General features: G+C 39.4%; 1 protein-coding gene across 1 annotated transcript in view; it reads right to left on the reverse strand.

The window, feature by feature from the left end:
* Positions 1-21,707, reverse strand: part of dnah9 (dynein, axonemal, heavy chain 9) — a 209,517-nt gene that overhangs the window by 170,259 nt on the left and 17,551 nt on the right. The window contains exons 12-23 of the mRNA XM_049562910.1: positions 19,112-19,238; positions 18,460-18,606; positions 13,340-13,448; positions 9,283-9,524; positions 9,004-9,139; positions 6,926-7,122; positions 6,566-6,828; positions 6,224-6,385; positions 4,461-4,683; positions 4,049-4,215; positions 835-978; positions 531-690 (exon numbers count right to left, since the gene is read on the reverse strand). Of these exons, the coding sequence (XP_049418867.1) occupies positions 531-690; positions 835-978; positions 4,049-4,215; positions 4,461-4,683; positions 6,224-6,385; positions 6,566-6,828; positions 6,926-7,122; positions 9,004-9,139; positions 9,283-9,524; positions 13,340-13,448; positions 18,460-18,606; positions 19,112-19,238 (2,077 nt within the window). The remainder of the gene's footprint in view (positions 1-530; positions 691-834; positions 979-4,048; positions 4,216-4,460; positions 4,684-6,223; positions 6,386-6,565; positions 6,829-6,925; positions 7,123-9,003; positions 9,140-9,282; positions 9,525-13,339; positions 13,449-18,459; positions 18,607-19,111; positions 19,239-21,707) is intronic.

A 21,707-nucleotide genomic window follows, 5' to 3' on the forward strand; every position in this document is an offset into this window, starting at 1 on the left:
AAACATGCAGGTCAGGTTAACCAATGATAATCAGATCATGTATATCATATATAACAACCCATGTACTGTTAATAAGAGATTATTAGTGTGTTTTCTTGCCAAACCACTCGCTGTGTGCAGAAAAAAATAAATATAAAGTAGGTCCCCAATCACTTTTTCTCCACTTTTTGGATTCTTCCTTCTCTCTGAAGGCATGCCAGAAAAACAAGGTTTTCTTTATGAATTTAATGTAACGCAGGGTGAGCAATTGATATACAAATGGTTATTTGGGGGTGAAGTATTTCTTTAACTCTGTGTCGCTTAAGATAGCCCGCTGCACAGCGCTTAAATGTGCAGGAATCTAAAGCTTGGCAGGCCTGCCATGCCTTTTAACCAATGCTAGGACTATGATCTTCAGGGGAGTTTTGGGCCAACTGCAGTTGGAAGTTACTTATTCATCTCAGTTTGTCAGTATTTATTTTTGCTACCTACCTTTTTAAGCTACCTTAAATATCCTTATCTATCCTACCTTCTCTGCTCTCTTCGCTCACCTCTTTATCCAGACCCCTTATATCTTTAGAGAAGCGTTTGCACTCTAGCTCCATGTCCTCAACATGGATCTCTCTCCAGGGAGTCATCCTCCATGCGGCCATGCTGGATTCCACCACGGTGATCATGTCCCACAGTTCCTTCAGCAGGCCCACTTCACGCCTTGGGGTTGAAGGAGAGTGGACAGAGTGAATTCTCTTCAGGTACTGGCGTTGAATGCAAAAGAGCATCTCTGCTACAACGGCTCATTAGTTTCAAATTTGGCATGGGCTTGTGGTATTTTCTTCTTCCAGCCTAGGGCTTTACCTGCATTGTCTGAGCTGTTTGTACTCAGAGACAGTGACCTCGAATAGGTTGGCAGAATCCACCAGAGAGGCCATCACTGCCTCCCGATCCTGGATCTGCCGGTGGAATGCATCCAACATCTGGTAGGGGCTCTCGCTGTCAAACCTGGACAGATGCATGAGTGCACACAGGCACCCATCAAAACACACACACACACACATTTGCACATTCCCAGTATAAATCAAGCTGTGTTTAAGTAATGAAGGGCTGCACTTTGCCAAGCCTGTACTGGCGGCAGCATAGCCAGGCCAGAGACTCCAGCGTTAACTGCACACTGTGACAATTAACAATGGCTGCCATGGCATTAATGGGAAAATAATCACCAGGTTATTAAGAGACCAATTACACACATAACTAATCTGACAATTAGACATTATGACGAAGCATCTCTACCTATGAATTAATTATCATTATGTTAAGATTCAATTAGCCTTGTCGGATGTGACAGCCTCGAGATAACACTTTACTCTATTATCAGGTGAGAAGGCAGAGAGGTGACATTCTTATCTTTTCAAAGGTGCTCGCTGAACTTGAGTCGCCAAGAAAACTATACGCTAGCACTATACATGCCTTCACTGACTCTGGAACCCTCAAATCAAATGGTTACACTTTATCTTCGCCCCCTACTATTGATCATTTACAATAAAATTTACAAATAAGCTACTAATAAATTGCTTTGAACACATAATGTAGCTGTACGCAGGCATAAGATCACTGAAAGTATTCAATAATGTAATTCCTCCTATGAAGCATTCATAACTGGTGTAAAACAGGTAATGATGATTGACAATATGACTTTACAGTTGTAATGATATCCAGTGTTGGGCAAGCTACTTGGAAAGTGCAGTGAGCTAAGCTACTAGTTACTCTAATATTAAATGAAGCTTCACTACATCAAAGCTATCACCCTCAGAAATGTAGCAAGCTAAGCTACAGCAAAATGAAAGTAACTAGTGCAACTACATCTAAGCTTTTTACTAAATTGAACCAACTTTGTGCCAAAGTTAAGTTCAATTGTTTATTGAACAGTGAGCTGCACTAACTCCCAACACGACTCAAACCACAACAGCAAGAATGAAGACCTGCTTCAAACAGTCACAACATGGTCAAAAACGTACATGCATCTATGTATGTGTATGTACACTGCAAAAATCTTACCAAGAATATTTATTATTATTATAAATTTTCACTTGTTTCAGGAAGATTTTCACTTGAAATAAGTAGAAAAAAAAACTGTCAATGGAGCAAGTTTTTTTTTTCTTATTGCAAGCAAAAAAAAACCAACTTGCTCCATGGGCAGATTTTCATACTTATTTCAAGTGAAAATTTGCCTGAAACAAGTATTTTTTAAATGTAAAGAGATTTGTTTTGACTAGAAATGAGGCTAGTAAACACACTTTAGTAAACACATTTTATAGTGAGCAGCATACACGTGCGTGCCCCCTACAAATCCCAACTGTGTTTACAAAGTTTGAATGAACGAGACGGACGTAAAGGAAACGGAGGCTGCACACATAACATATAAATCCCATTCATGATGGGGTCAAATGGATTATGTGCATTATTAACCACAAAACAAGCAAATACTTCATCTTAATGACATATAACTCATTATGCTTCAGCTGAATCCTCTAAGCAAATGACCATGTTGAATTGAAATTAGTTTATCATGTTAAATGTCCGAAATTGTATGAAATTGCTCCAATGCGTTAAACCAAACTTTGCACATAATCACACAGCCTGATATGCCCTGCAAACACGGTGGTCTTTCTTACCCTAACCTTGGTTATTTTCTGAAAGCACAAAGCAAAGAAATGTCTTTTTTTCTCCCCCGGTCTGCTGTCAGCAGAGAGCAGCGGCTGCAGCGGGGATTTCAGCACCGCGGATGGCGCACGTAAAAAGACTTGACAAGCGTCTCCTTTTAAATGTGTTTGCTGCTAGCAAAATTATACATAATAAATGAAGACAGTGACATATTTTCAATAAAAAACAATGAGTTGAACGTTCATTTCAAGCTTTTGTAGTACAACGAGTGGCAGTGTTTGATGCAGGAAATTCGATATGGACTTGAAAATCAATTTCGGAGTGGGAGTCATTTGGAACGGCGGTGTTTGGGAATGGAGGGCTGTCCCCCGTCAGGTTCATGCGGAAGAGACTCTGTGTGGTAGCGGTGACAGTTTTATTTCAGTCCATAACAGAAATCCCCGCCTTGTTTGGGCTTCAGAAATGATTTTGGAAATGTAGCTTGTGTGGACGCTACCGCGCTAAGTGATCAATAAAAGAGCTTAACTACTGAGAAGTTACTTGATTCAGAAAACAGCGACGCTACCACCAAGGTACTGAGAAATGTAGTTAAACTACAAACGTCCGCTACTGTAGTGACGCTACTGCCCAACACTGATGATATCAATATGTTAATATGAAGCATGAGGTGTTTCTTTATATGTATTTATGGATTCTTCTCTCCACTCCATGACAGCAGAACAAATTGATGAAGGCTTTGAGTTGCAGCTGAACAAATGTGTCTGAATATGGAAACATTCTCAAAGAATGTATCTGCCAAACTGTCACTGACAACAGAATTATTTATTTATTTATTCACTGCAATGTTAATTTTGCAGTATGTTATCTGCTTTTAGCCACTTAGGCATGATTCCTGTTTTCCCAGTTTTTTTTATAGGCAACTAAGGGGGAACTACGCCCATTTTCAAAATTCATAAATTTTATGGGTTGCAATGGTATAGCAGTTTCAAGATATACCAGCTTCAAAGTATACCGTGATATTAAAATTGAAGTTTATCGTACCATGTACATTTGCTTATCTAGAATATTGGAAAAAAAAAAAAACAACTGGACAGAAAATCTCAACTTTCTTTCAGTTATTCTAAAAGGGAAGCTTTATTTACACATACTTCCATTAAAAAATGATTAAAAATTAATTTAACGTTTTAAATATAGTAATAAAATTTTTGTTTAACCAAAAATAACTTTTCCATTTTAATTATTCAAGAGTCGTTGTGACAGATAATAACAATAATAATAATAATAATAATAATGCTGTAATACTGTGATAACATGAAACTGTGATATTTTCTGAGATGGTTATCTTACTATGAAAATGCCATACCAGTGTTAACAAACTCTCAGAGGCATAAAAAGACAATGTCAACTATACCTGAAGGGCCCAACGTTGCGAAAGTGCTCCCTAAAGGTGTGTTGCTCCACATCAAATGAAGCACACTTTCGACGCAGGCTGGCCACCTCGATGGCCTGCAGAGGCGCCACATGCTGTTTGACTAACACAGCCTGCTTTTTCACATTGTTCCACTGTTCTGGCAAGTCCTGCAGATAGACAGATAGATAAACAGATATGGAGAGAGAGAGAGAGATAAAGAAAAGAGAATAAAAGCAAGGAGGGCAGGAGTGACAGATGATGAATTGCCAGGAGGACGAGCACACAACGGTGATAGGTGATTGGAAGACACAAAGAAAAAGTAAGAGAAATGGCTCTGTCTGAGCTGAAAGCAACAGGAGAAAAAATATGTGCTGGTAAAAGTAATGTGAAGTGACTGAACATCAGTCCTCACCTCCAACTGTTTGTAGACCACGTCAGGCAGCTCTTGTTCATAGACCTTTAGCAGAGCAATGGTTTGCTGCAGAGGCTCAAACATGGCATCTGTGCTATTTTGTCTTTCCTTAACAGCCAGGAGGTGACCCAGGACTCCCACCAGGCCACCATAGTCACCCTCCTCCACATGCTGGCTCAGGCCAGCCTCTGCAACACTGATAAACTTCTCCAGATCTGACAAACTGAGGGAAGATGACCATGATCGTTGAAGGGACACTCATTAAAGGGCATTTAATGTGTAAAATTGGCACAATTAATGCAATTATTTGACATATATTGCTATATATATATAGCATTTCATTTTCACTAATATAAAATGATGATGCTGTAGGAATGCCCCTGACCAGGAATTTTCCCAGTCGACCAATAGTCATCTTTAGGGCCATTAGTCGACTAGTCATCCGCGTATTTACAATATTTATTTAGTCATTAAATTATATTTTCTGGGTGGGGCAACACAATGGTTTGAGTTAAAGGTCTGAGAAAGAATAGTATAAGTAACATTTTTAATACTGTGCTACATTACAGAGAAATAGAAAAACGTACTAATAAACCTTCATTAATATAGGCCTATATTTTATCTACAAGTGCACGTCACAGAGCTGCCGAGCGAGCCACCTGTTAATGACGCTGTAGGCAAAGCAGTAATGATTGTGCTAAGTGGCTAATGGGTATGTAGCTACTTAAATGTATCAGATGATACGTCATGTTTGTAGTAGACGAATGATAGGCAAATGTATTCACATATCACCTTGGGTTCATCCTTCACCTTCTCAAAATGATCCCACATTTTGGATTTCCTGCCTGACATGTTATTAAATAGCCTGTGGAATAACTGCAGGTACCAGCCCTCCAAATTAGGGGCCGTACACATGCCGCGTCTTCAGCCACCTGGAAACATGAGGTCAGGCTCTGGGCGCTACTCTTGCCTTTTTTGTGGCCAGCTTTCAAGAGCACAGCTGCAGGTTGCATCTGAGGTTGCTAAGCAACCTTAAAAAGCATCATATAGTCTATTTACCTGAAATCCTGAGTGCAGAGCTGATCTTCTTCAAGGCACTGTTTATAAGTGGGTAGGCCTGTTGTCCAGGGGACAGACATAGAGCTCTGAGTGGCCCTGCACTAAAATGATCACCTTTTCTGCATTTATCACAGACTGAATATTTACGGAAGCACTTCCTGTGTCTGTCCTTTCAAATTAAATTCCCACATGGTCCAGTCATATAGGTTTTGATTTATTTTGACAAGCCACAGCTCCTAATAGAATTTTACATCTGTTGTTGATGGGGTTTTTTTTCCTGCAACTAAGCGACCAATGAAATCTTGCCGACTAATGACTTTCCGATTGACTAACTTTTGGTCCCAATGACGCTGTGATTTTTAATGGGGTCTCTACTTAACAAGCATGTTCCTTTATGTCTGGAATATGATTTATAGGCCAGGGCATCTCTGTAGAACCACAATGCCTCATTAATTGTAGTATGCTGTGACACATTTTACCTTTATCAAAAAATTGTCACTTCTGCGATTTGGGTTTTGCATTGGCCATACTGCAATTCTGATAGTATTTCGATTAATTTGCAGCCCTAATTATGATCAGTTACGCATCATGGCAAATATTCAACTTGTGAAACCAGATTTATAATGTCCTCAGCAGCATTTAGTTACCGGTCATACCAGACCAAATAAAGCTGAAGCAACGAAACCCCTAATTGAGTACTTCACCTGTTGGTAACATGGTCGATGAGGTGCTGTTTGAACATAAAGCTCCACTTCTTGATGACATTGAGCAAGGCACTCTTCATGCTACGGCCATCCACCCTCATCCAGCCGTGAAACACATGCACCGGCTCCAGACCCTGCACCTCTTCATAAATCTTCTCATACCTACAGTATGACAAACAAACAGATTTCAGTCAGGTAAGTGGGAGCTCAGCCTAACCTTTATGCTTTTTTAAACTTTTCTTTAACCTACACTTAGGCCCTGTCTATACATATGAAAATGACCAAAAAATTACCACAGATACACAAACAGAAGCTCACACACTCTACTTGACCAATACCCACCCGTCCACCTGTTCTCTAAATTTATCCAATGTGGGTGGGCTCCCTGAAACGCCATCATCAGCATCAACCTCCGTCTCCTGGCTGGTGAGAATGTGGCCGTACTGAAGGAACTGACGCATGAACTCCTTCCTGTCATCCACATACAGGTAACTATAACGCTCCAGAGAGTTGCGAAACTCGCAGCATGTTGCCATGATGCCCTGCACGCGTTCCATGAGGAGATGACGCATGTCAGCCAGATCAGCCATGTCCTCCATGTCAGCCTGAGGGGAAATTTTGATAGTTTTGATAATGACAGTGATCTGCAAATGAAAGTAATTAGAAGTTATGGATGTTGAGGCTGCATCAAAGCATCAGTACCTGGTAGTGTGGGAAGGGGCTATGTTGGGCCAGACGTGGCACCAGTGAGGAGGTTCTGAACACATCATTGATGAGGCTCTCCACCAGCTCAAAGAAGCTGTCTCCTGCCCCAAACTCCAGAGATGGAGTGAACACCATGTCAGGGACCTTCAGATCTAGCTGAGCCTCAAACAGAGGGGCCACCACAGCTCTCTGGTCTGGACCCAAAGGAAGCAAACAGTAGAAACTTCAGTGGAAACACTACTAGTGTAAAACATAATTTGATTTTTGATTTGTCATAATAATTGAAAATGTCTGTGTTTAGGCGTTTACACACCAGGGGCGGGACGAATATATGACACAAAAATGCAAAGTATTTGCATGCCAATATTCTGCATCAAAACTATTCATAAACAGCAGTGGTACAGATTTGCAACAACACTTAGTCAATATAATGTTTTGATGTAAATAAATTCGCCAGCAGAGATGCAAATTTACAACGACTTCAGGGATCCTGTTGACCCAGAGTAGCTTCTGGCAATCTGTCTGAGGTAATTTTTCTTTATAGCCTGAGCTACTAGACGCTGTTTTTTTGAGTTTCCTTTTAGCAAAATCTTCTGGGTGAATTTGAGTTCCCTCTGTTAAACAGTTACGCACTTTATATGTCTAAGGCTTCTATTGTGAAAGGTAAGAATGGAAGGAGTGGATCTAGTGTGCGCTACCTTTGTCAAGGTTGGAAGGTGTAATAAAGATTGGCGTCTTGGTTCAGACTATGGAGCCTGCATGTTGTTGTTTAATAATCCTCATAAGTATAGGTGCAATGTGATTGGTAAATGTCTTATACATGGTGCCAAAGCTCAGAAAAAATGAGCTTGTTTCAAAATAAAAATTATGTTTCTTTTGTTGCTGCTTAACATTTGCATTTTGTGTAAAGATACTCATGACAAAAACAACAGTTTAAAAAATTTACCAAATTAATCGCACAAAATAAAATTCCCCCAATATGTAACAGCCTTTACTCTGAAAATTTAAAATTTAAGACTTATTTTTCAATGGATTCAAAAATTTCACCAAATACTGTATGTTCTCCAGACTGAAAACCAGTCATATGCTGAGGAAGACTGCAATATGACCAAAAGCTCAAGAACAAGGGAATAAGTAGACCTTTATTTCAAAGTGTTTTGGGTGAAGGTAAAATTGATCATTTAGTTGAGTCTTTATAAGAACATAAATCATTTCTCTGTTGGTTATCTTTATTTCAGGGATCTGTGCTTGACACAAAAACAACTGTTACACTGAGTTTTGGGTCCTTGCTAATAATCTACCAGTGCATTTCTTAAATCAAAAATGTTTTGTGATGGTCAGGGTGTACTTGGCTGAAAAAATATTTCAAAGCTGGTGCATTATTAAAAAATGTGAGGCACTGATCTAGCAGAGATAATATAATAGTGCAGCAGCCAGCACATGGAGTGAAGTGATTCTCCATCGGGTCAACATCATTTTACAGAGGACAGCCCTGTGTTTTTCAAGCAAAACAAAACTCCATAAAAAGAAAAGTGGTGACGGTTATTTCCTTAGTCTCGAGAGAGTGGTGGTACTGTTATCATTGTCTGTTCACTCAGTTCAGAACTTTCCTTATCTGAAATGACTTTTTGAACCGGTATGAGGAGAGGAAGAAGAAGTGGATGAAGTAGAAGTAAAAGAACACTAAGAAAGAGAAGAAGAACTGGACACAGTAGCAGTCTGGCAACAATCTGCCAAATCTTGAACCACATCCCAGTCCATCTAAACCAGCTGACAAAACTCATGCCAGCAACCAAATCCAGATCTATTTTATGTCCACAGCCAATACAGGCGGACACCCAATTGACATCAAAACCCCTGAGGATGCCTTGCTAGGAAGCTGTCCAAGTGCTGGCTGACAATGATGTTTTTGGTTCACTGTGGAATCGTGTTTGGATATTACATTTTTGGTTGGCAGCAAGAGTCTGGCTTTGAGACAACAGTAGTAACATCACTAACATCACTACAACATATTACAAACATTGAGTGTTTATTTTTGCAATTTTTCAGTTGTCGGTAGTTCATGAATGTCCTACCAGTGTTATCCAAGAAGAACTTGAGAGAGCACTCGATGCTGTTAAAGAATCCATCTATGATCATGTCATCGATGTAGTCAACGTAGGCCTTCCACTCCTCAGAGGTCTGCTCAGCTCTGAACAGCTGCAGATTGCTCTATGACATGACAAAGCCAGAGACTTACACCAAATAATCATTTCCACCGCATTTGACAATTCCAAAGCCAATCCCCTGACGTCGTAATAAGCTCGTAGAATGATGAAATGTCACATGACCACGAGGAAACCTTTTTTAATCACCTTTAGCAGGAAGTGGATCTTTTCTCCAGAAGACCGTATCAGACTGTAAAACTTGTCCAGCCTCTCGGCCCTGTCCTCCAGACTGAGCAGTGCATCTTTTTTGCCCTCCTTCCTGTCAAACATGGGGCTGGCCCAGGACCTCACGCAGCTCTGGATCTCCTCCACATTGTCCTTGGTCCTCTGAAGTCGGCTCTCCAGGTCACAGACGGAGTCTCGCACTTCCTCGATATACTGCCAAATATCTAGAGGGTAATGGATGATAGAGATGGTGGTTGAGAGGGCAAAGGAACTGAAAAGTTAGGGTATGTGACTAAAACACTGGACTACTGAAGGAATTTAGATACAGTATGTTTGAAAAGTGGCTAGCTCTGCATTTAAAAAAACTAACCTGTCTCACGGGTTTTTCCTTCCTGGAATATTTGCTCTGTTGTGGCAGGTGGACTTGGACAGGATTTAAAACCTTCACATTCTGAACCAATACAAACTCAAATTAAACTGAACAAATACTAAATTACCATTTTTTTAAATTGCTCATTGTAGCTCTTACTTTAAAATTAAACTTCTGGCAAAAGCTTATGTATTATGACTCAAAGTGTACAGCCACCACTAGTTGCTTGTGCTGGCCCTTTTTCAGCAAACTAAGATGTTTGGCATATCATATTTATCGCATTCACATTGAATTCACATTGAAGGTATATGGTCATAAAATAAAGCAATGATTGGTTCTGATTGGTTGGTCAATATGCTCTTGTCCCACCAAATTCTCATTGTACAGACAATCATTGATGTTACTTTTACAAGGATGTATGTTCACCAAAACATTTTTTTCCCAGCTGAAAATGCCAAGTGCTCTTGTGGAAACACCCAACTGTGAGCGCCAGACCATTTAAGAGGTGTAGAGGGTTTTTTTTTTCAGCTAAGATGTTTTAGTTGCATCTGGTTGCCATAATATGTAATATCCGCAGAAGTAAAAATGTTGGCCCAAGGTAGAGAACTTGATCTGGCTGAGGGGAAGGCTGAAGCATGTAGGGAGAAAAAGCAGACCTGCCGGTCTTTGTGGGCCCAATATTCATTTCTCCTCCATAATACTTTCCTCTGTTGTTGTTGGCACCGCTAAGCGAAGTCTACCTAGAGGATCCCTGCCAGAAAAGTATTTCTTAGTTAAGGTTAAGAAAAAAAATCTGGTTTGGCTTAAATGAATAGAATTCAGAAAGGGCCTCCTGGCAGAAAGCCTTCTAGACAAAGTGTGCTTAACAAGCACATGGGAGAAGGACATGATGTGATGGTTGGTCTTTGTGGTTTTTGTCCTACCCCTCATCCACAATGATTGAACTGCTGGGTAAAAAGTGACAGTGATGAGCACAGTTTTTACCCAAAGTGGACCATTTTCAGCTCTCAGCAACCAGAATGGCAAACACGCAGCAGAATATACATTCAGCATATCATCACCCTGCCGGAGTTTTTTAGCGTAGTGTAAATATGCAGCACTCCCGATCTCAGGAATAAAAAGACTTTGGTGGACACCGATGTACTTAATCTAGAGATAACTATATCTATATCTATCGACCAATCGACTGGCTGAAGAGTAGGTGGAATTTCAGTCAACCAAGATTTTCTTTGGTTGACTGCAACCCCAGTATTGTTGAAGTGGTGATTATGATCTGACAATGTCCCTAGATGGAAAGTCAGAGGATCACTAAGTCATTGTAGTTTATTCTGAGGGGATCATGGACACCTCCACCAAAAGTCATGGCAGTCATCATCTGGGCACAATGAATGTGACCTAATTTTGTGGCAATGCATCCGATATTTGCAACAATGTTTCAGCCTTGACCAAAGTGATGGATGGCCAGACAGACTCACATTTCCTAATGAGGAATCACACCACTAGTGTGGCTAAAAAAAAATAGATTATCCAGTCGATTGGTTTGGGCCATTCTTCGGGCTGATATTTCAACTGATATTACTTCACCACCAATATATCAGTACTGCCAATGTTAGTGTTATTAGCTATTGTCTGCCAATGAGTAACAAGAAACTGCACTACAATCAACGGTGTGTCAACGGTATGTTTGAGGTGATTCAATGTCAGTATGACATTATTTGTGTAAGGGAGTACTGACACATTTATTTTTTGAGTGTAAATGTCCTCATCAAAAATGTTTTTTGCTGTGTTTATTTAATGAAGTTAATATGGGGCGACAGTCAGCAGTTTCCAATTATATGACAGCAAGCAGCATAAAATCCCAACATCAGGTGTTTAGTGCAGTGTGAGCAGTGAGCCTATCTTACAATAAAACGCAGCATTGAGCATCAGTGTGACAGGCTTTAAAAGGAAAATTGGTGTCTGAAATTACTAAAAGAGGGGAAAAGTAATGTATCTGATGCAATGGTAATATACATGTGAATCTATTATAAGCTCTAAAATGGAAGGAATGATGCATTTCCCTATGAAAGTACATTTTCCACTAAATAATCCAGTGTTTGTCAGGGCTAGAAAATATAGAGAAAACAGCTGACCTATGCACTTTCAACAAATAAATCTGAAGCAGACAAAGATCCTCACACGCTTTCTAAAAATGTACAGAATGCACACACACACACACATACACACACACAGATACAAACAGCACAACATAGAGCAGATAACTGTGAAACCGCTGTATGCTCCGCAGAGGGACTGTGAGTTTGCCCCTGCAGACAGACAAGTGCATCATAAACACTCTTCTCATTTCTGCTACGTTCTTCTGGGAATCCCAAGTCGAAGAAACTAACAACATGCCTGACAGCAGTGCGTCAATCAAAGCTTATCAACGACTGAACAGCTCTGCTACTCTTATTTTATATGTTTTTCCAAATGCAAAGCCTCTCTGTTCATGTTACATCTCAGATCAGCAAATGAAAAACGAATAAGGGAGGAATATTTCTCTAATCACCTATACATTTTCATATAAATAAATATCAGCTCGACCACTGTGTACTGGTATTTTTTACATCACAAACTCTCTATAACAAAACACACGTACAGCATATATTCAGATAGCTCTTGCATTTGCTGTTTTCAACACACACAATTCCTCTTTTCTCCTAAAGAAATATCTCTGCACATAAGCAGATATTTTAAAACATGTTGCTTTTAAACATGTAGAGCTATAACTAGAACTAGAACTATTTCTTGATCAACAGTGTATCCATGCACCCAAATTGTCTGTGCAGGCTTCCTGCAGCACATGTTGATAATAATAATACCACACCTTACAACTGCATAGTAATGACAAGACTGGGGTGGCTGTGGCTCAGGAGGTAGAGCAGGTTGTCTATTATTCACTGAAAGCTATGTTTTGTTTTCTCTACTAGTGGGCCTCCGTAGTTATGAGCATGCACACATTGTTTGTTGCAATATGCTCTGAAACGCCAGGCAACAAACAAAAGTATTCTGTGGATTAGCAAGAAATCAATGAATGTCACCATAAGAACATTAATGGAAAAGTAGGCTGCCTGGCATTTAAGGCCATTTGACTGTCCCTGTGGTTTCTCAATGAAAAGCTGTACAGATGTCTGTCCAGGTGAACCTACTAAGCCAGTGTTTCCTCGAAGACATCTCAGGTGAACTGAGAAGCACAGCAGACACCTAGCAATAAAAATTCAGAGGTGCATGACCAAGCTCTGTGACAACTTTTGGAGCCTTCATGCTGAGTGCAAAAGGGATTATTACATCATTCTCTGGTGCGCAAAGCTTGCACCAGGGACACTAAGCATAAACCACTTTGGAATTGCTTCTGATCAGGTGGTCAGGAGCAGCACCTTGTATGATGTGTGAGGTTGTGTTAATGTATTATTACTGAGATTTAGAGGTTCTGGCGACAGTATTTGGACATGGCCAGGCCAGCTCTTTCCAGTCTTTATGCAAAGCTAGGCTAGGGGTCCCTCTTAAACGCACAGACATAAAGATTGATATCCATTTTCTCATCTTACACTTGAAAGAAAGCAAAGCAACACTTGTACTGTTTATTTGGAATAATTCAGAGTATCCCATAATTAACAGATATGTCCTAACCTTGGCTGTTCCAGTTGAGACTCTCCTCTGCCTTTTTGAGCTGAGCGTCAATGTCCCTGAGCTGGCCCTGGACCAGAGGATGCTCCACATCGAGCACAGAGTGCATCACCTGCAGCCAGACAGTGGGAGAGAGAAACACGAGAAGGATGTGATCTTCAGCCTCCATTAAGTGTGTACAGAAATATCATTTCAATATAACTTCTGTGTGGCCTTTCAAGCCCAGAGCATTAAGACAGGATGTCGTCCTCATTAAAGTCATTGCTTCTGAATCATTCCATGTTGCCATGACTTAATTGAACTTGAACTTTTAGCTTCCTGAAGCAATGAAGTGCTGTATTTTTTTTCTAAATGTAATCATCTCAGTGAGGTAGGTGCAATATGTGTGGATGGGCTTTGTGGGAGCTGTCTTCTGTGAGGCTGAGTTAATTACATTAGTGATTGCTCTTGTTTTATGCTACGTTATTTAAAGCTCTCATTAAGACCAACAATACAATTATGTGTTTGATAGCGTCTGTGGCAAATAGAGGCGTATTTTATGCACTATTTCTTTTATTCAAGTCATTAAGTGAAAACACGCACACAATAAATATTCACCTTCACAGAATTTTAGAAGAATTCTAACATTTCTGTTTGTTAGCATGCACAGCAGTCAATGTAGTTTAGTTGAGTAGAATGCATGTGATCCATGCCATAATTCTGACATTTCTGAAATCATATCACACAGCAGAAAAGAAAATCTACAGCAATGATAGCAGCCCTTAAAAGTTCTAATGCTCTTAAAAAGAATACTAAACCCACAAAATTATTATTTGTATATCAATCACCCACCCTGCATTGCCTCCATGGTAAACAAAGAATCCAAAAACCGAGAAAATTCTGACAGCTGTTTAAAACTCTCACACAACCCATGCAGTATATCCAAGTCTCATTTATCTATTTGTTTATCCATTCATTCATGGGCAAAGCAGGGGCCTGTATCACGAAGCAGGATTTTGTCTTAGCGAGGTAACTTAAGGGTTAACCCTGGGTTTTCGGTCTCATGAAGCCGGTTCAGTTCTTATCGGGGTAGATCACCATGGTAACTTACTCTGAACGGCTATCCTGCTCTGGAGCAGGTTAAGTTCAGGGTTGAATCTGATCCTATAAAAAGCACCACCCACTGGCCAATCAGCTGTTTGGAAAAAACTGACTCCGCTGACAGAAATGCAGCCCAGTCATGACGGGAAGTTTAATTAATTTGATTCATTTTGATTTGAAAGTTTATTTTGAACATTAAAAAAGAAAAGAAAGCAACAACAACAGACAATGAAAAGACTGTTCAAAAAGGAGTGGAAAGAAGTCAAAATTTCATCCCACCCCTTCATAACAAAGAAACTGATCATTTGCGGACACTTAATAGCACCATTAATTAGTGCCAACACTTGTTTTGTTGGAGGAAATGATCCCTGTTAAAGAGAACAGGCCTAACTGACAGCTTTGCTGCTGGAAATGTGGAAAGTAGCCTATCATGTCTACACTTCATGGTGTTTGAGGGATTTTCCTTTTTGTTTTTTAAAGAGGGAGACTAGGTATATTTTTGCGCAGCTGTTAATTTCTAACACAGCTCAGTATCAGGATGATTTTATTCAGACTATCAATTTGGTGTTGACAGGATTTAATTGTGGCGTCAGCTTTAAGCTTTATTGTAAAAAGGATTGGCTGACTTTGGCTATCCTGAGATACTGTTGCCAGTGCAGGGAGATTGAGCCACCATAAATGATCTGTTAGAATCAGAGTTCAGGAGTTCAGATTCTGTTCCATTATTTTATTGTAGAATGAACAAACAGTTAATTCGGTGTGGTTTCCTATAAAGAAATGAAACAGAAATAATTAGTTACAAACTCAGGCTGGTGACTGTGCAAAGGAAATTCATAATGTTAAATTATATTTGATTTAAGCAGAGGGCTCTTTAGCACCACCATAAGTGCATCATAAGTGACAGTCAACCATAATTAGCATTAAATAGAGCGCCTAGTGGACCAACCTCCTAACATATGTGATCAACAACCCAACAGCATCTCCCACAATGTGTACAAACCTAAAGTAACATCACCTCAACGACACAAAGTCATAACAGTACTTACTTGAGCATGTACGCACACCATACTGAGGGACAAAGACTGGCTGTGTGGGAGAAGATCAGATATATAGGGGGATAACAGGTGGCTTGAATAGGTGCACTGAAGTGACCCATCCCCCGGAATGTACCATTTCTATGGGGGAGTTTGATTATCTTTTGAACATTTATTGTAGCATATATAACGTTATGACAAAGAAGACCAATTTATCAGACGCAATGATGTTAGACGATAATTGTAATACACACAATTCATCTGCGAAGCATTGACTTCATGGGATTCAAGGGTGTGATCAATGTCAGATGTACAGGTACAGGTACTGTAGCTACTTGAACCAGTGATGAGTAATTTAACCTACACATCATTTTATTTGCTACCTTGTTTTGTCTGTCTCTCTCCTCCTCTATTTCTTCTTTCCTTACCCATTTTTTTTCTTCTCTATTATGTGATTTCATTGATGTTTTGACAGGGGAATTTCTTTGATAAGCTTTTAGTGGCTTCTAACCTCTCCGGAACTTTTCTTCTTTTAATCTTGTAAATTTTATACTGTCTGTTTTTAACATTATGTGCAAATAAACTAATCTAAACTAAAACTAAACATTATTCATCCCGTTATGCCACGCATGTTTCCTCCTGCAGCTGCCACGGTGTTGGCCTTTTCTGTAATGTTGCTTTTCTACTCCTCATATTTTAGTAGAATTAATCTCTGATCCTCACGAGAAATACTTTTTTTATCCTCACATACGGCGCTCTGTGAGGACGCTCAGTGACGCTGCGCTTCTCTCATGATTGTGATTGGTCCGCTGCTTGCGCGTTCACAGCTCTTGATACAGCAACCCTGGGTTGAGTTACCAAGTTGATATCCAGCGTCGTGATACCGATTATCCTGATTGCCATTGTTAGGGTTAGTCAACCCAGGATAGGTCTGGGTAACCCAGGAAAGGTTGATCTCGCTTTGTGATACAGGCCCCAGGTGTATTTGAACTCTGCTCAGTGGAACGCACAACACTCATCAATAACTTTCTCAGATTTTGGATTCCTCGTTCACTGTGGAGGCATGTGAGGAAAACAAAGTTTCCTCCGCAATTTCAAACCAATCATTGGGATGAGTAATTTATATGTAAATGATTATTCTGTGGGTGAAATATTCCTTTGAGCACAGATACAGACAACTTTGCTAATCTTAGCAGAGTTTTACCACAAGTGGAGCAAACTATGCAAAGGTTGTCCTTAGTGTGAAAGCATAGTGCGGTAAACCAGCTGTTATAATTTCAGATCACTTGTATACAAACGCAAATGTAAACTGTTGATTTTCAGATATCAAAGAAAAAGCTTGTACATATGACTAGAGAGTGGAGCTAAAGACAGATGGGACACACCACTAGGATAAATCCATGATCATGCAAAGGAAATCTTTTATAATATCTTGTCAAGGACTAAAATGTAGGATAGATAAAAGTGTGACTGCACCGAAGAGACATCAGTCTATCCTTAAAACAATTAGTTTTCATCCTCTGGGGACTGTTTTTATTGAATTTTGTGCCTATTGTGCACTTTATTTTGTTTTCTATTGTTACTCTTAATATTTCTATGTACTGCATGCTCTAATACTGTATTTTTCTATTTCTATAGTTGTATTTTAATACTTTAGTGCTTTCTAGATTGTACAGCACTTTGGCAAACCTTGGTTGTTTTAAATGTGCTATATAAATAAATTTGACCTTGACCTTGACAACAAATGTCCTTACAAACTAACTTGGCAGTCCATTCAATGTATGTTGTACTGACTAATGGACAACTAAAGGACCACTGATGCTAGTATAGCTTAAAAAATCATACTGACTCAATTTCAAGTAGCTTTGCTGGCCTCTTTACTTACAGTAAAAGGACAGAAGTGCAAAAGAAACGCAAAACTCCAGTCTACCTGCTACTGTACTAAAATTCTCTACAGCAATGGGAGAAACACAGTAAAGCTCGTTTGTCATCCCAATGTGTTTCATTATTTTGCATCTCTGTTTGGTTGTTTTACAGTTTTATTTTAACACAGAATGTTCCCTCGAATTGCATGGGTGGGTCTGTTACACTGCAAAAGACTGAAAGACACAATGTCTGACGATAGAAATATCAGATAATGTTTAGGCCACAGCTCAATAATGTGGCTGTAAAAAGGGAATTCACTTTATTATCAAAAGTTGCTTCTTACTAAAATGGAGTCTGTTAATTTAACAGTAATGTGTTTGTTTGTCGATGTTTGTCAGACTGCTGGAGAAGAAAGTCTTCAATTTTGTTACAGCTCAGCTCCTTCATTATATTATAAAACATTAAAGATGTTTGTTAGAATGTAGGCGCAAGACAATCACAAGCAGCAGATGTCAAACTACACAATATGATACAGTCCCACTTCCAAATGTAGACAGGAAGTTAAAAGACAAAACAACGGAATTAGTTTGCTAGCATTAGTGGTAGCCATAGACTGTATTAAAAAATTGGATGTAGATATCATGATGTCGACCATTGGTTTGAAGCCTTGAGTTTAGCATTTAGACCTTCACCATGTTATTTTTTTGGAGCCAGAAATGACCATATTTGGATGAGAGGGTGGAGCTGTTGAAGAGTGAGGGTTGGATCTGACTAAGAGCGCCAGGACAGTTGTCATGAATGGGGAAATTGCCCAAATAATTTTCTGTACCATGCTGTAAACATGTTTACTTACAATAAAGTTAGGATGTTCTATGGGGATTGACTTGTTCTTGGAGCCAGCCCCAAGTGGCCATTAGTGAAACTGCAGTCTTTGGCACTTCCATGTTGGCATTTTTCATGCCTGGAGGCTGCCATTTGGTGCTAGCTCAAATACTAATATGAGTTAACTGAACTCTACCTTGGACGTCACAGTGATACCGTACCACTTTCAGATTCATTGCTGTGACCTCAGACAGCTAGTGAGCGTGTGTATCTGTCCTTTAATACAGTGTCTTCACTGCTTTAAGCCTAATCTCCACTAACCTTGTTGTATCGGCCCACAGTGAGCTCCAGGTTGGCCACATACTGCCAAAGCTGCCCCCTGGTGGTGTAGATCTGCACCGCAGTTTCAGGGATGGCCTCGGTCTGTCTGGCCTCCAAGTACTTCACTTCTCTCAGCACCGACGCCAGCTAGGAAGACGTTGAAAGAGAAATTAGACCTATGAATACACTGAAAACAAATGAGAGTTTTTTTTTATCAGTACAGGCTGCTATTAGTGTCTGCCAATATTTAGCATCTTTACTTTTTAGACCAATTTTACACTAAAAACAATTTTACAGACGTGCATCCAACACTAGAGTTTCGGTGTTGGTGGTAGAAAACTTTCTACTAAAACTCAGATTAATGAGTTGTAGGTTAGCAATGCTTTAGGGCAGCGTGATCCAACATTACAGTCTTTAAATGAAAAATTAAAATACTGGCCCAACTAATTAAAAAGATGAACTTTATCTGAAAGATTTATACTCAGCTGCAGGCAGGTGTACAACACTTAGTAGAAGATATTTATTACAAAAGATCAGCTTGATATATCACCAAACTAATAAATCACTCAGATCCTGTCCACGGGTATTCAAAAGAATTACAAACAGTCCCACATCTTGCACCTTGTCTTGGATCAGTTTTTCTTTTTCAAACCTGCGGGTTGAAGTTGACTGAGATCAGCTGAGTGGTTGGGTCTCTGCTGATTAATGGCAAGCTGAGGTTGTACTGAGAACTCTCGCCCACGGTCTCTGTCCATGTCTCATACAGGCTGGCCGAGTATCTGGAATACCAAACACAAAGAACGCAATCTGTGATCACAATCAAACAAAAGTTATTATCACAGAAAAACAATTTGTACCTTTCCCGTCAGGGTATAACATTGTTTCAGAGTCCCATTAAAAGGGCTGGCACTTTTATTTCACTAGACCACGGGCGTGAAAACAGCTCACATCATGGAAATTAACATAAGCGAGAGAAAAAAACAAGCAGCTAAGAGGCATATGATTGAGACATTTTCCCAGTCCTCAGAGGTTGTAAATAGAATGAGAGGCGTAATTCATTCGTCCACATCAGGCAGACAATAAGGCATAGGGAGAGGTAGCGGTGAAGGAGTTAGACTTAGGTGCAGGGGGGTAATATAAGGATAAACGCTGATTCATCTGCGAAAGACTGGGAACAGAGAATATGTCAGGGCTCGGTACAGCTATATCAATCTGTAAATAGCCACGATTATGATGAGAACTTCAGTGCGCACTGTGTGCTCCTTATTGGATTTCTGCTGTGAGCTTCATTTCCTGATAGTGGCACCGCAGACGCAGAGGCAATCAAATGCCTTGGTCATGGCCATAAATCACGCTACATTTTGTCTGTGGGGGTAATGAGTGAGCATGCCCGTCCTGTTCCTGACTGGAATATGTATAATAATGGTGGCATTCATCGGAGGCAGCGGCGATGATTATTACAGCATAACAAGGGCTCTAATTTCTGATGGGAGTAAATTGAGGGCAAAGAACTGGTGTTGTTCATCATTCCATTACTCTGGGTGGGGGAACATGAAGTGAAGGAGTGATATTAGGCGTGCAAAGCATAAAGAATGGCCGTTTGTCTGGGTGTGTGTCAGTGCATCTCATTCACAAAATACGTCTGGGTATAGTGGACACACACACATACACACACACACTTTCATTACTATACTTGTAAGGACTCACAATGATTATATTGATTTTCTAACCTTTAACCTCCCACAATGCATACTCAATTTGAATAATTACTGTAACCTAACACTAATATCAATCTAGGCTCAATAAAGGCCTGCAACAAATGAGAATTGTCATTATCAATTAATCTGCCAACTAAACATACAGAGAAGTGCTGCTGTTTAATCTGCCCTCACTGATACAAATGGGGTAGACAAGATGAAAGAAAAACCCAGTCAGTATAACACAGGAGAATTTATTGCAGGTAAGCATGAAGACGATTTATGATTTTATCACAGACTGCAATGAAAAACACTCACAGTAAGTTGATGGTGGTGAATTTCTATTATTGGGATAATTATGAATATCAAGTCCATCAGCGCCCAAAGCAACAGCTGGGAAACCAACGGCAAAAGACTCTGCAAAAACAGGCTGCATACACACCAGCCTTAAAATAACACAAGATCTTAATCAAGCATTAGCATATTATATTACATAAAGCTATTATGTGATTTCAAATAGTTGAAATGTAGAAAATATAATGTTGTAACAAAATGTAAGGTAAGGTGATTCCACTATTTTTAGTGCCATTTTAAGAGTTTTAAAAGAAAATTTCACCATGGAAGCCTATAAGAACAACAAACCTTTCTTCACAGATTCAAATTAAAATGCAGTGAGTAACTGATATAAAAATTTTAAGGGTGAAGTATTCCTATTAGAATATTTTGATGATTGTATAGAGTATGGTGACATGACATTTTCATATCGTCCCATGCCTTAATGCAAGACTGTATTAATGCTAGCTTGCTGGACCTTATACCTAATTAGCTAGCCATGCATCTTAATGTATTTATGCCATTTTATTTCAGTGTCCAAATTCTGAGTGCAAATGTATGCACTATATAGTGCAATCAAAAATTCTCACAATGAAATTCACATTCTATTGTTGCATAAATAACAGTCTATATAACAGTATATCAATACAATGATGCAAAATGACAATGATTCCAAGGATCCAAAACAGGGCTGGGCAATATATTATACAAATATTGTGATTTAAGATTAGATATCATCTTAGATTTTGGATATCATCTATTTTAAGTGCTGTAAGGCTACATAACAGTAAGGTGATGTAATTTTCCAAACCAGACTGTTCTAACTGTTCTATTATTTGCCTTTACCCACTCAGTCATTATATCCACAAGTGATGATTATCTATCAAAAATCTCATTTGGTAAATGTTTTGTGAGAGCACCAATAGTCAACCCTACAATATCATCCCAACATCAATATTGTGGTATTTGGTCCAAAATATTGTGATATTTGATTTTCTCAATATCGCACAGTCTACATCTAAAATCTCAATTTACTAGTTATGATTCTTACATTACCCGCAAAGTCAAACTTCAAAGTGGCTAAGGGAAAAATGGAGAAACACGTTAATCCTATGGAATTTCTCATTTTTGTATGAGGTGTTTCTTCAAAAGTATAGAAATGGAAAATCTCTCTGACTCTCATGAAACTCATCTTGATTCCATTGAAACAGCATTTTC

The sequence above is a fragment of the Epinephelus fuscoguttatus genome, linkage group LG20 (assembly GCF_011397635.1).
Source record: "Epinephelus fuscoguttatus linkage group LG20, E.fuscoguttatus.final_Chr_v1".
NCBI lineage: Eukaryota > Metazoa > Chordata > Actinopteri > Perciformes > Serranidae > Epinephelus > Epinephelus fuscoguttatus.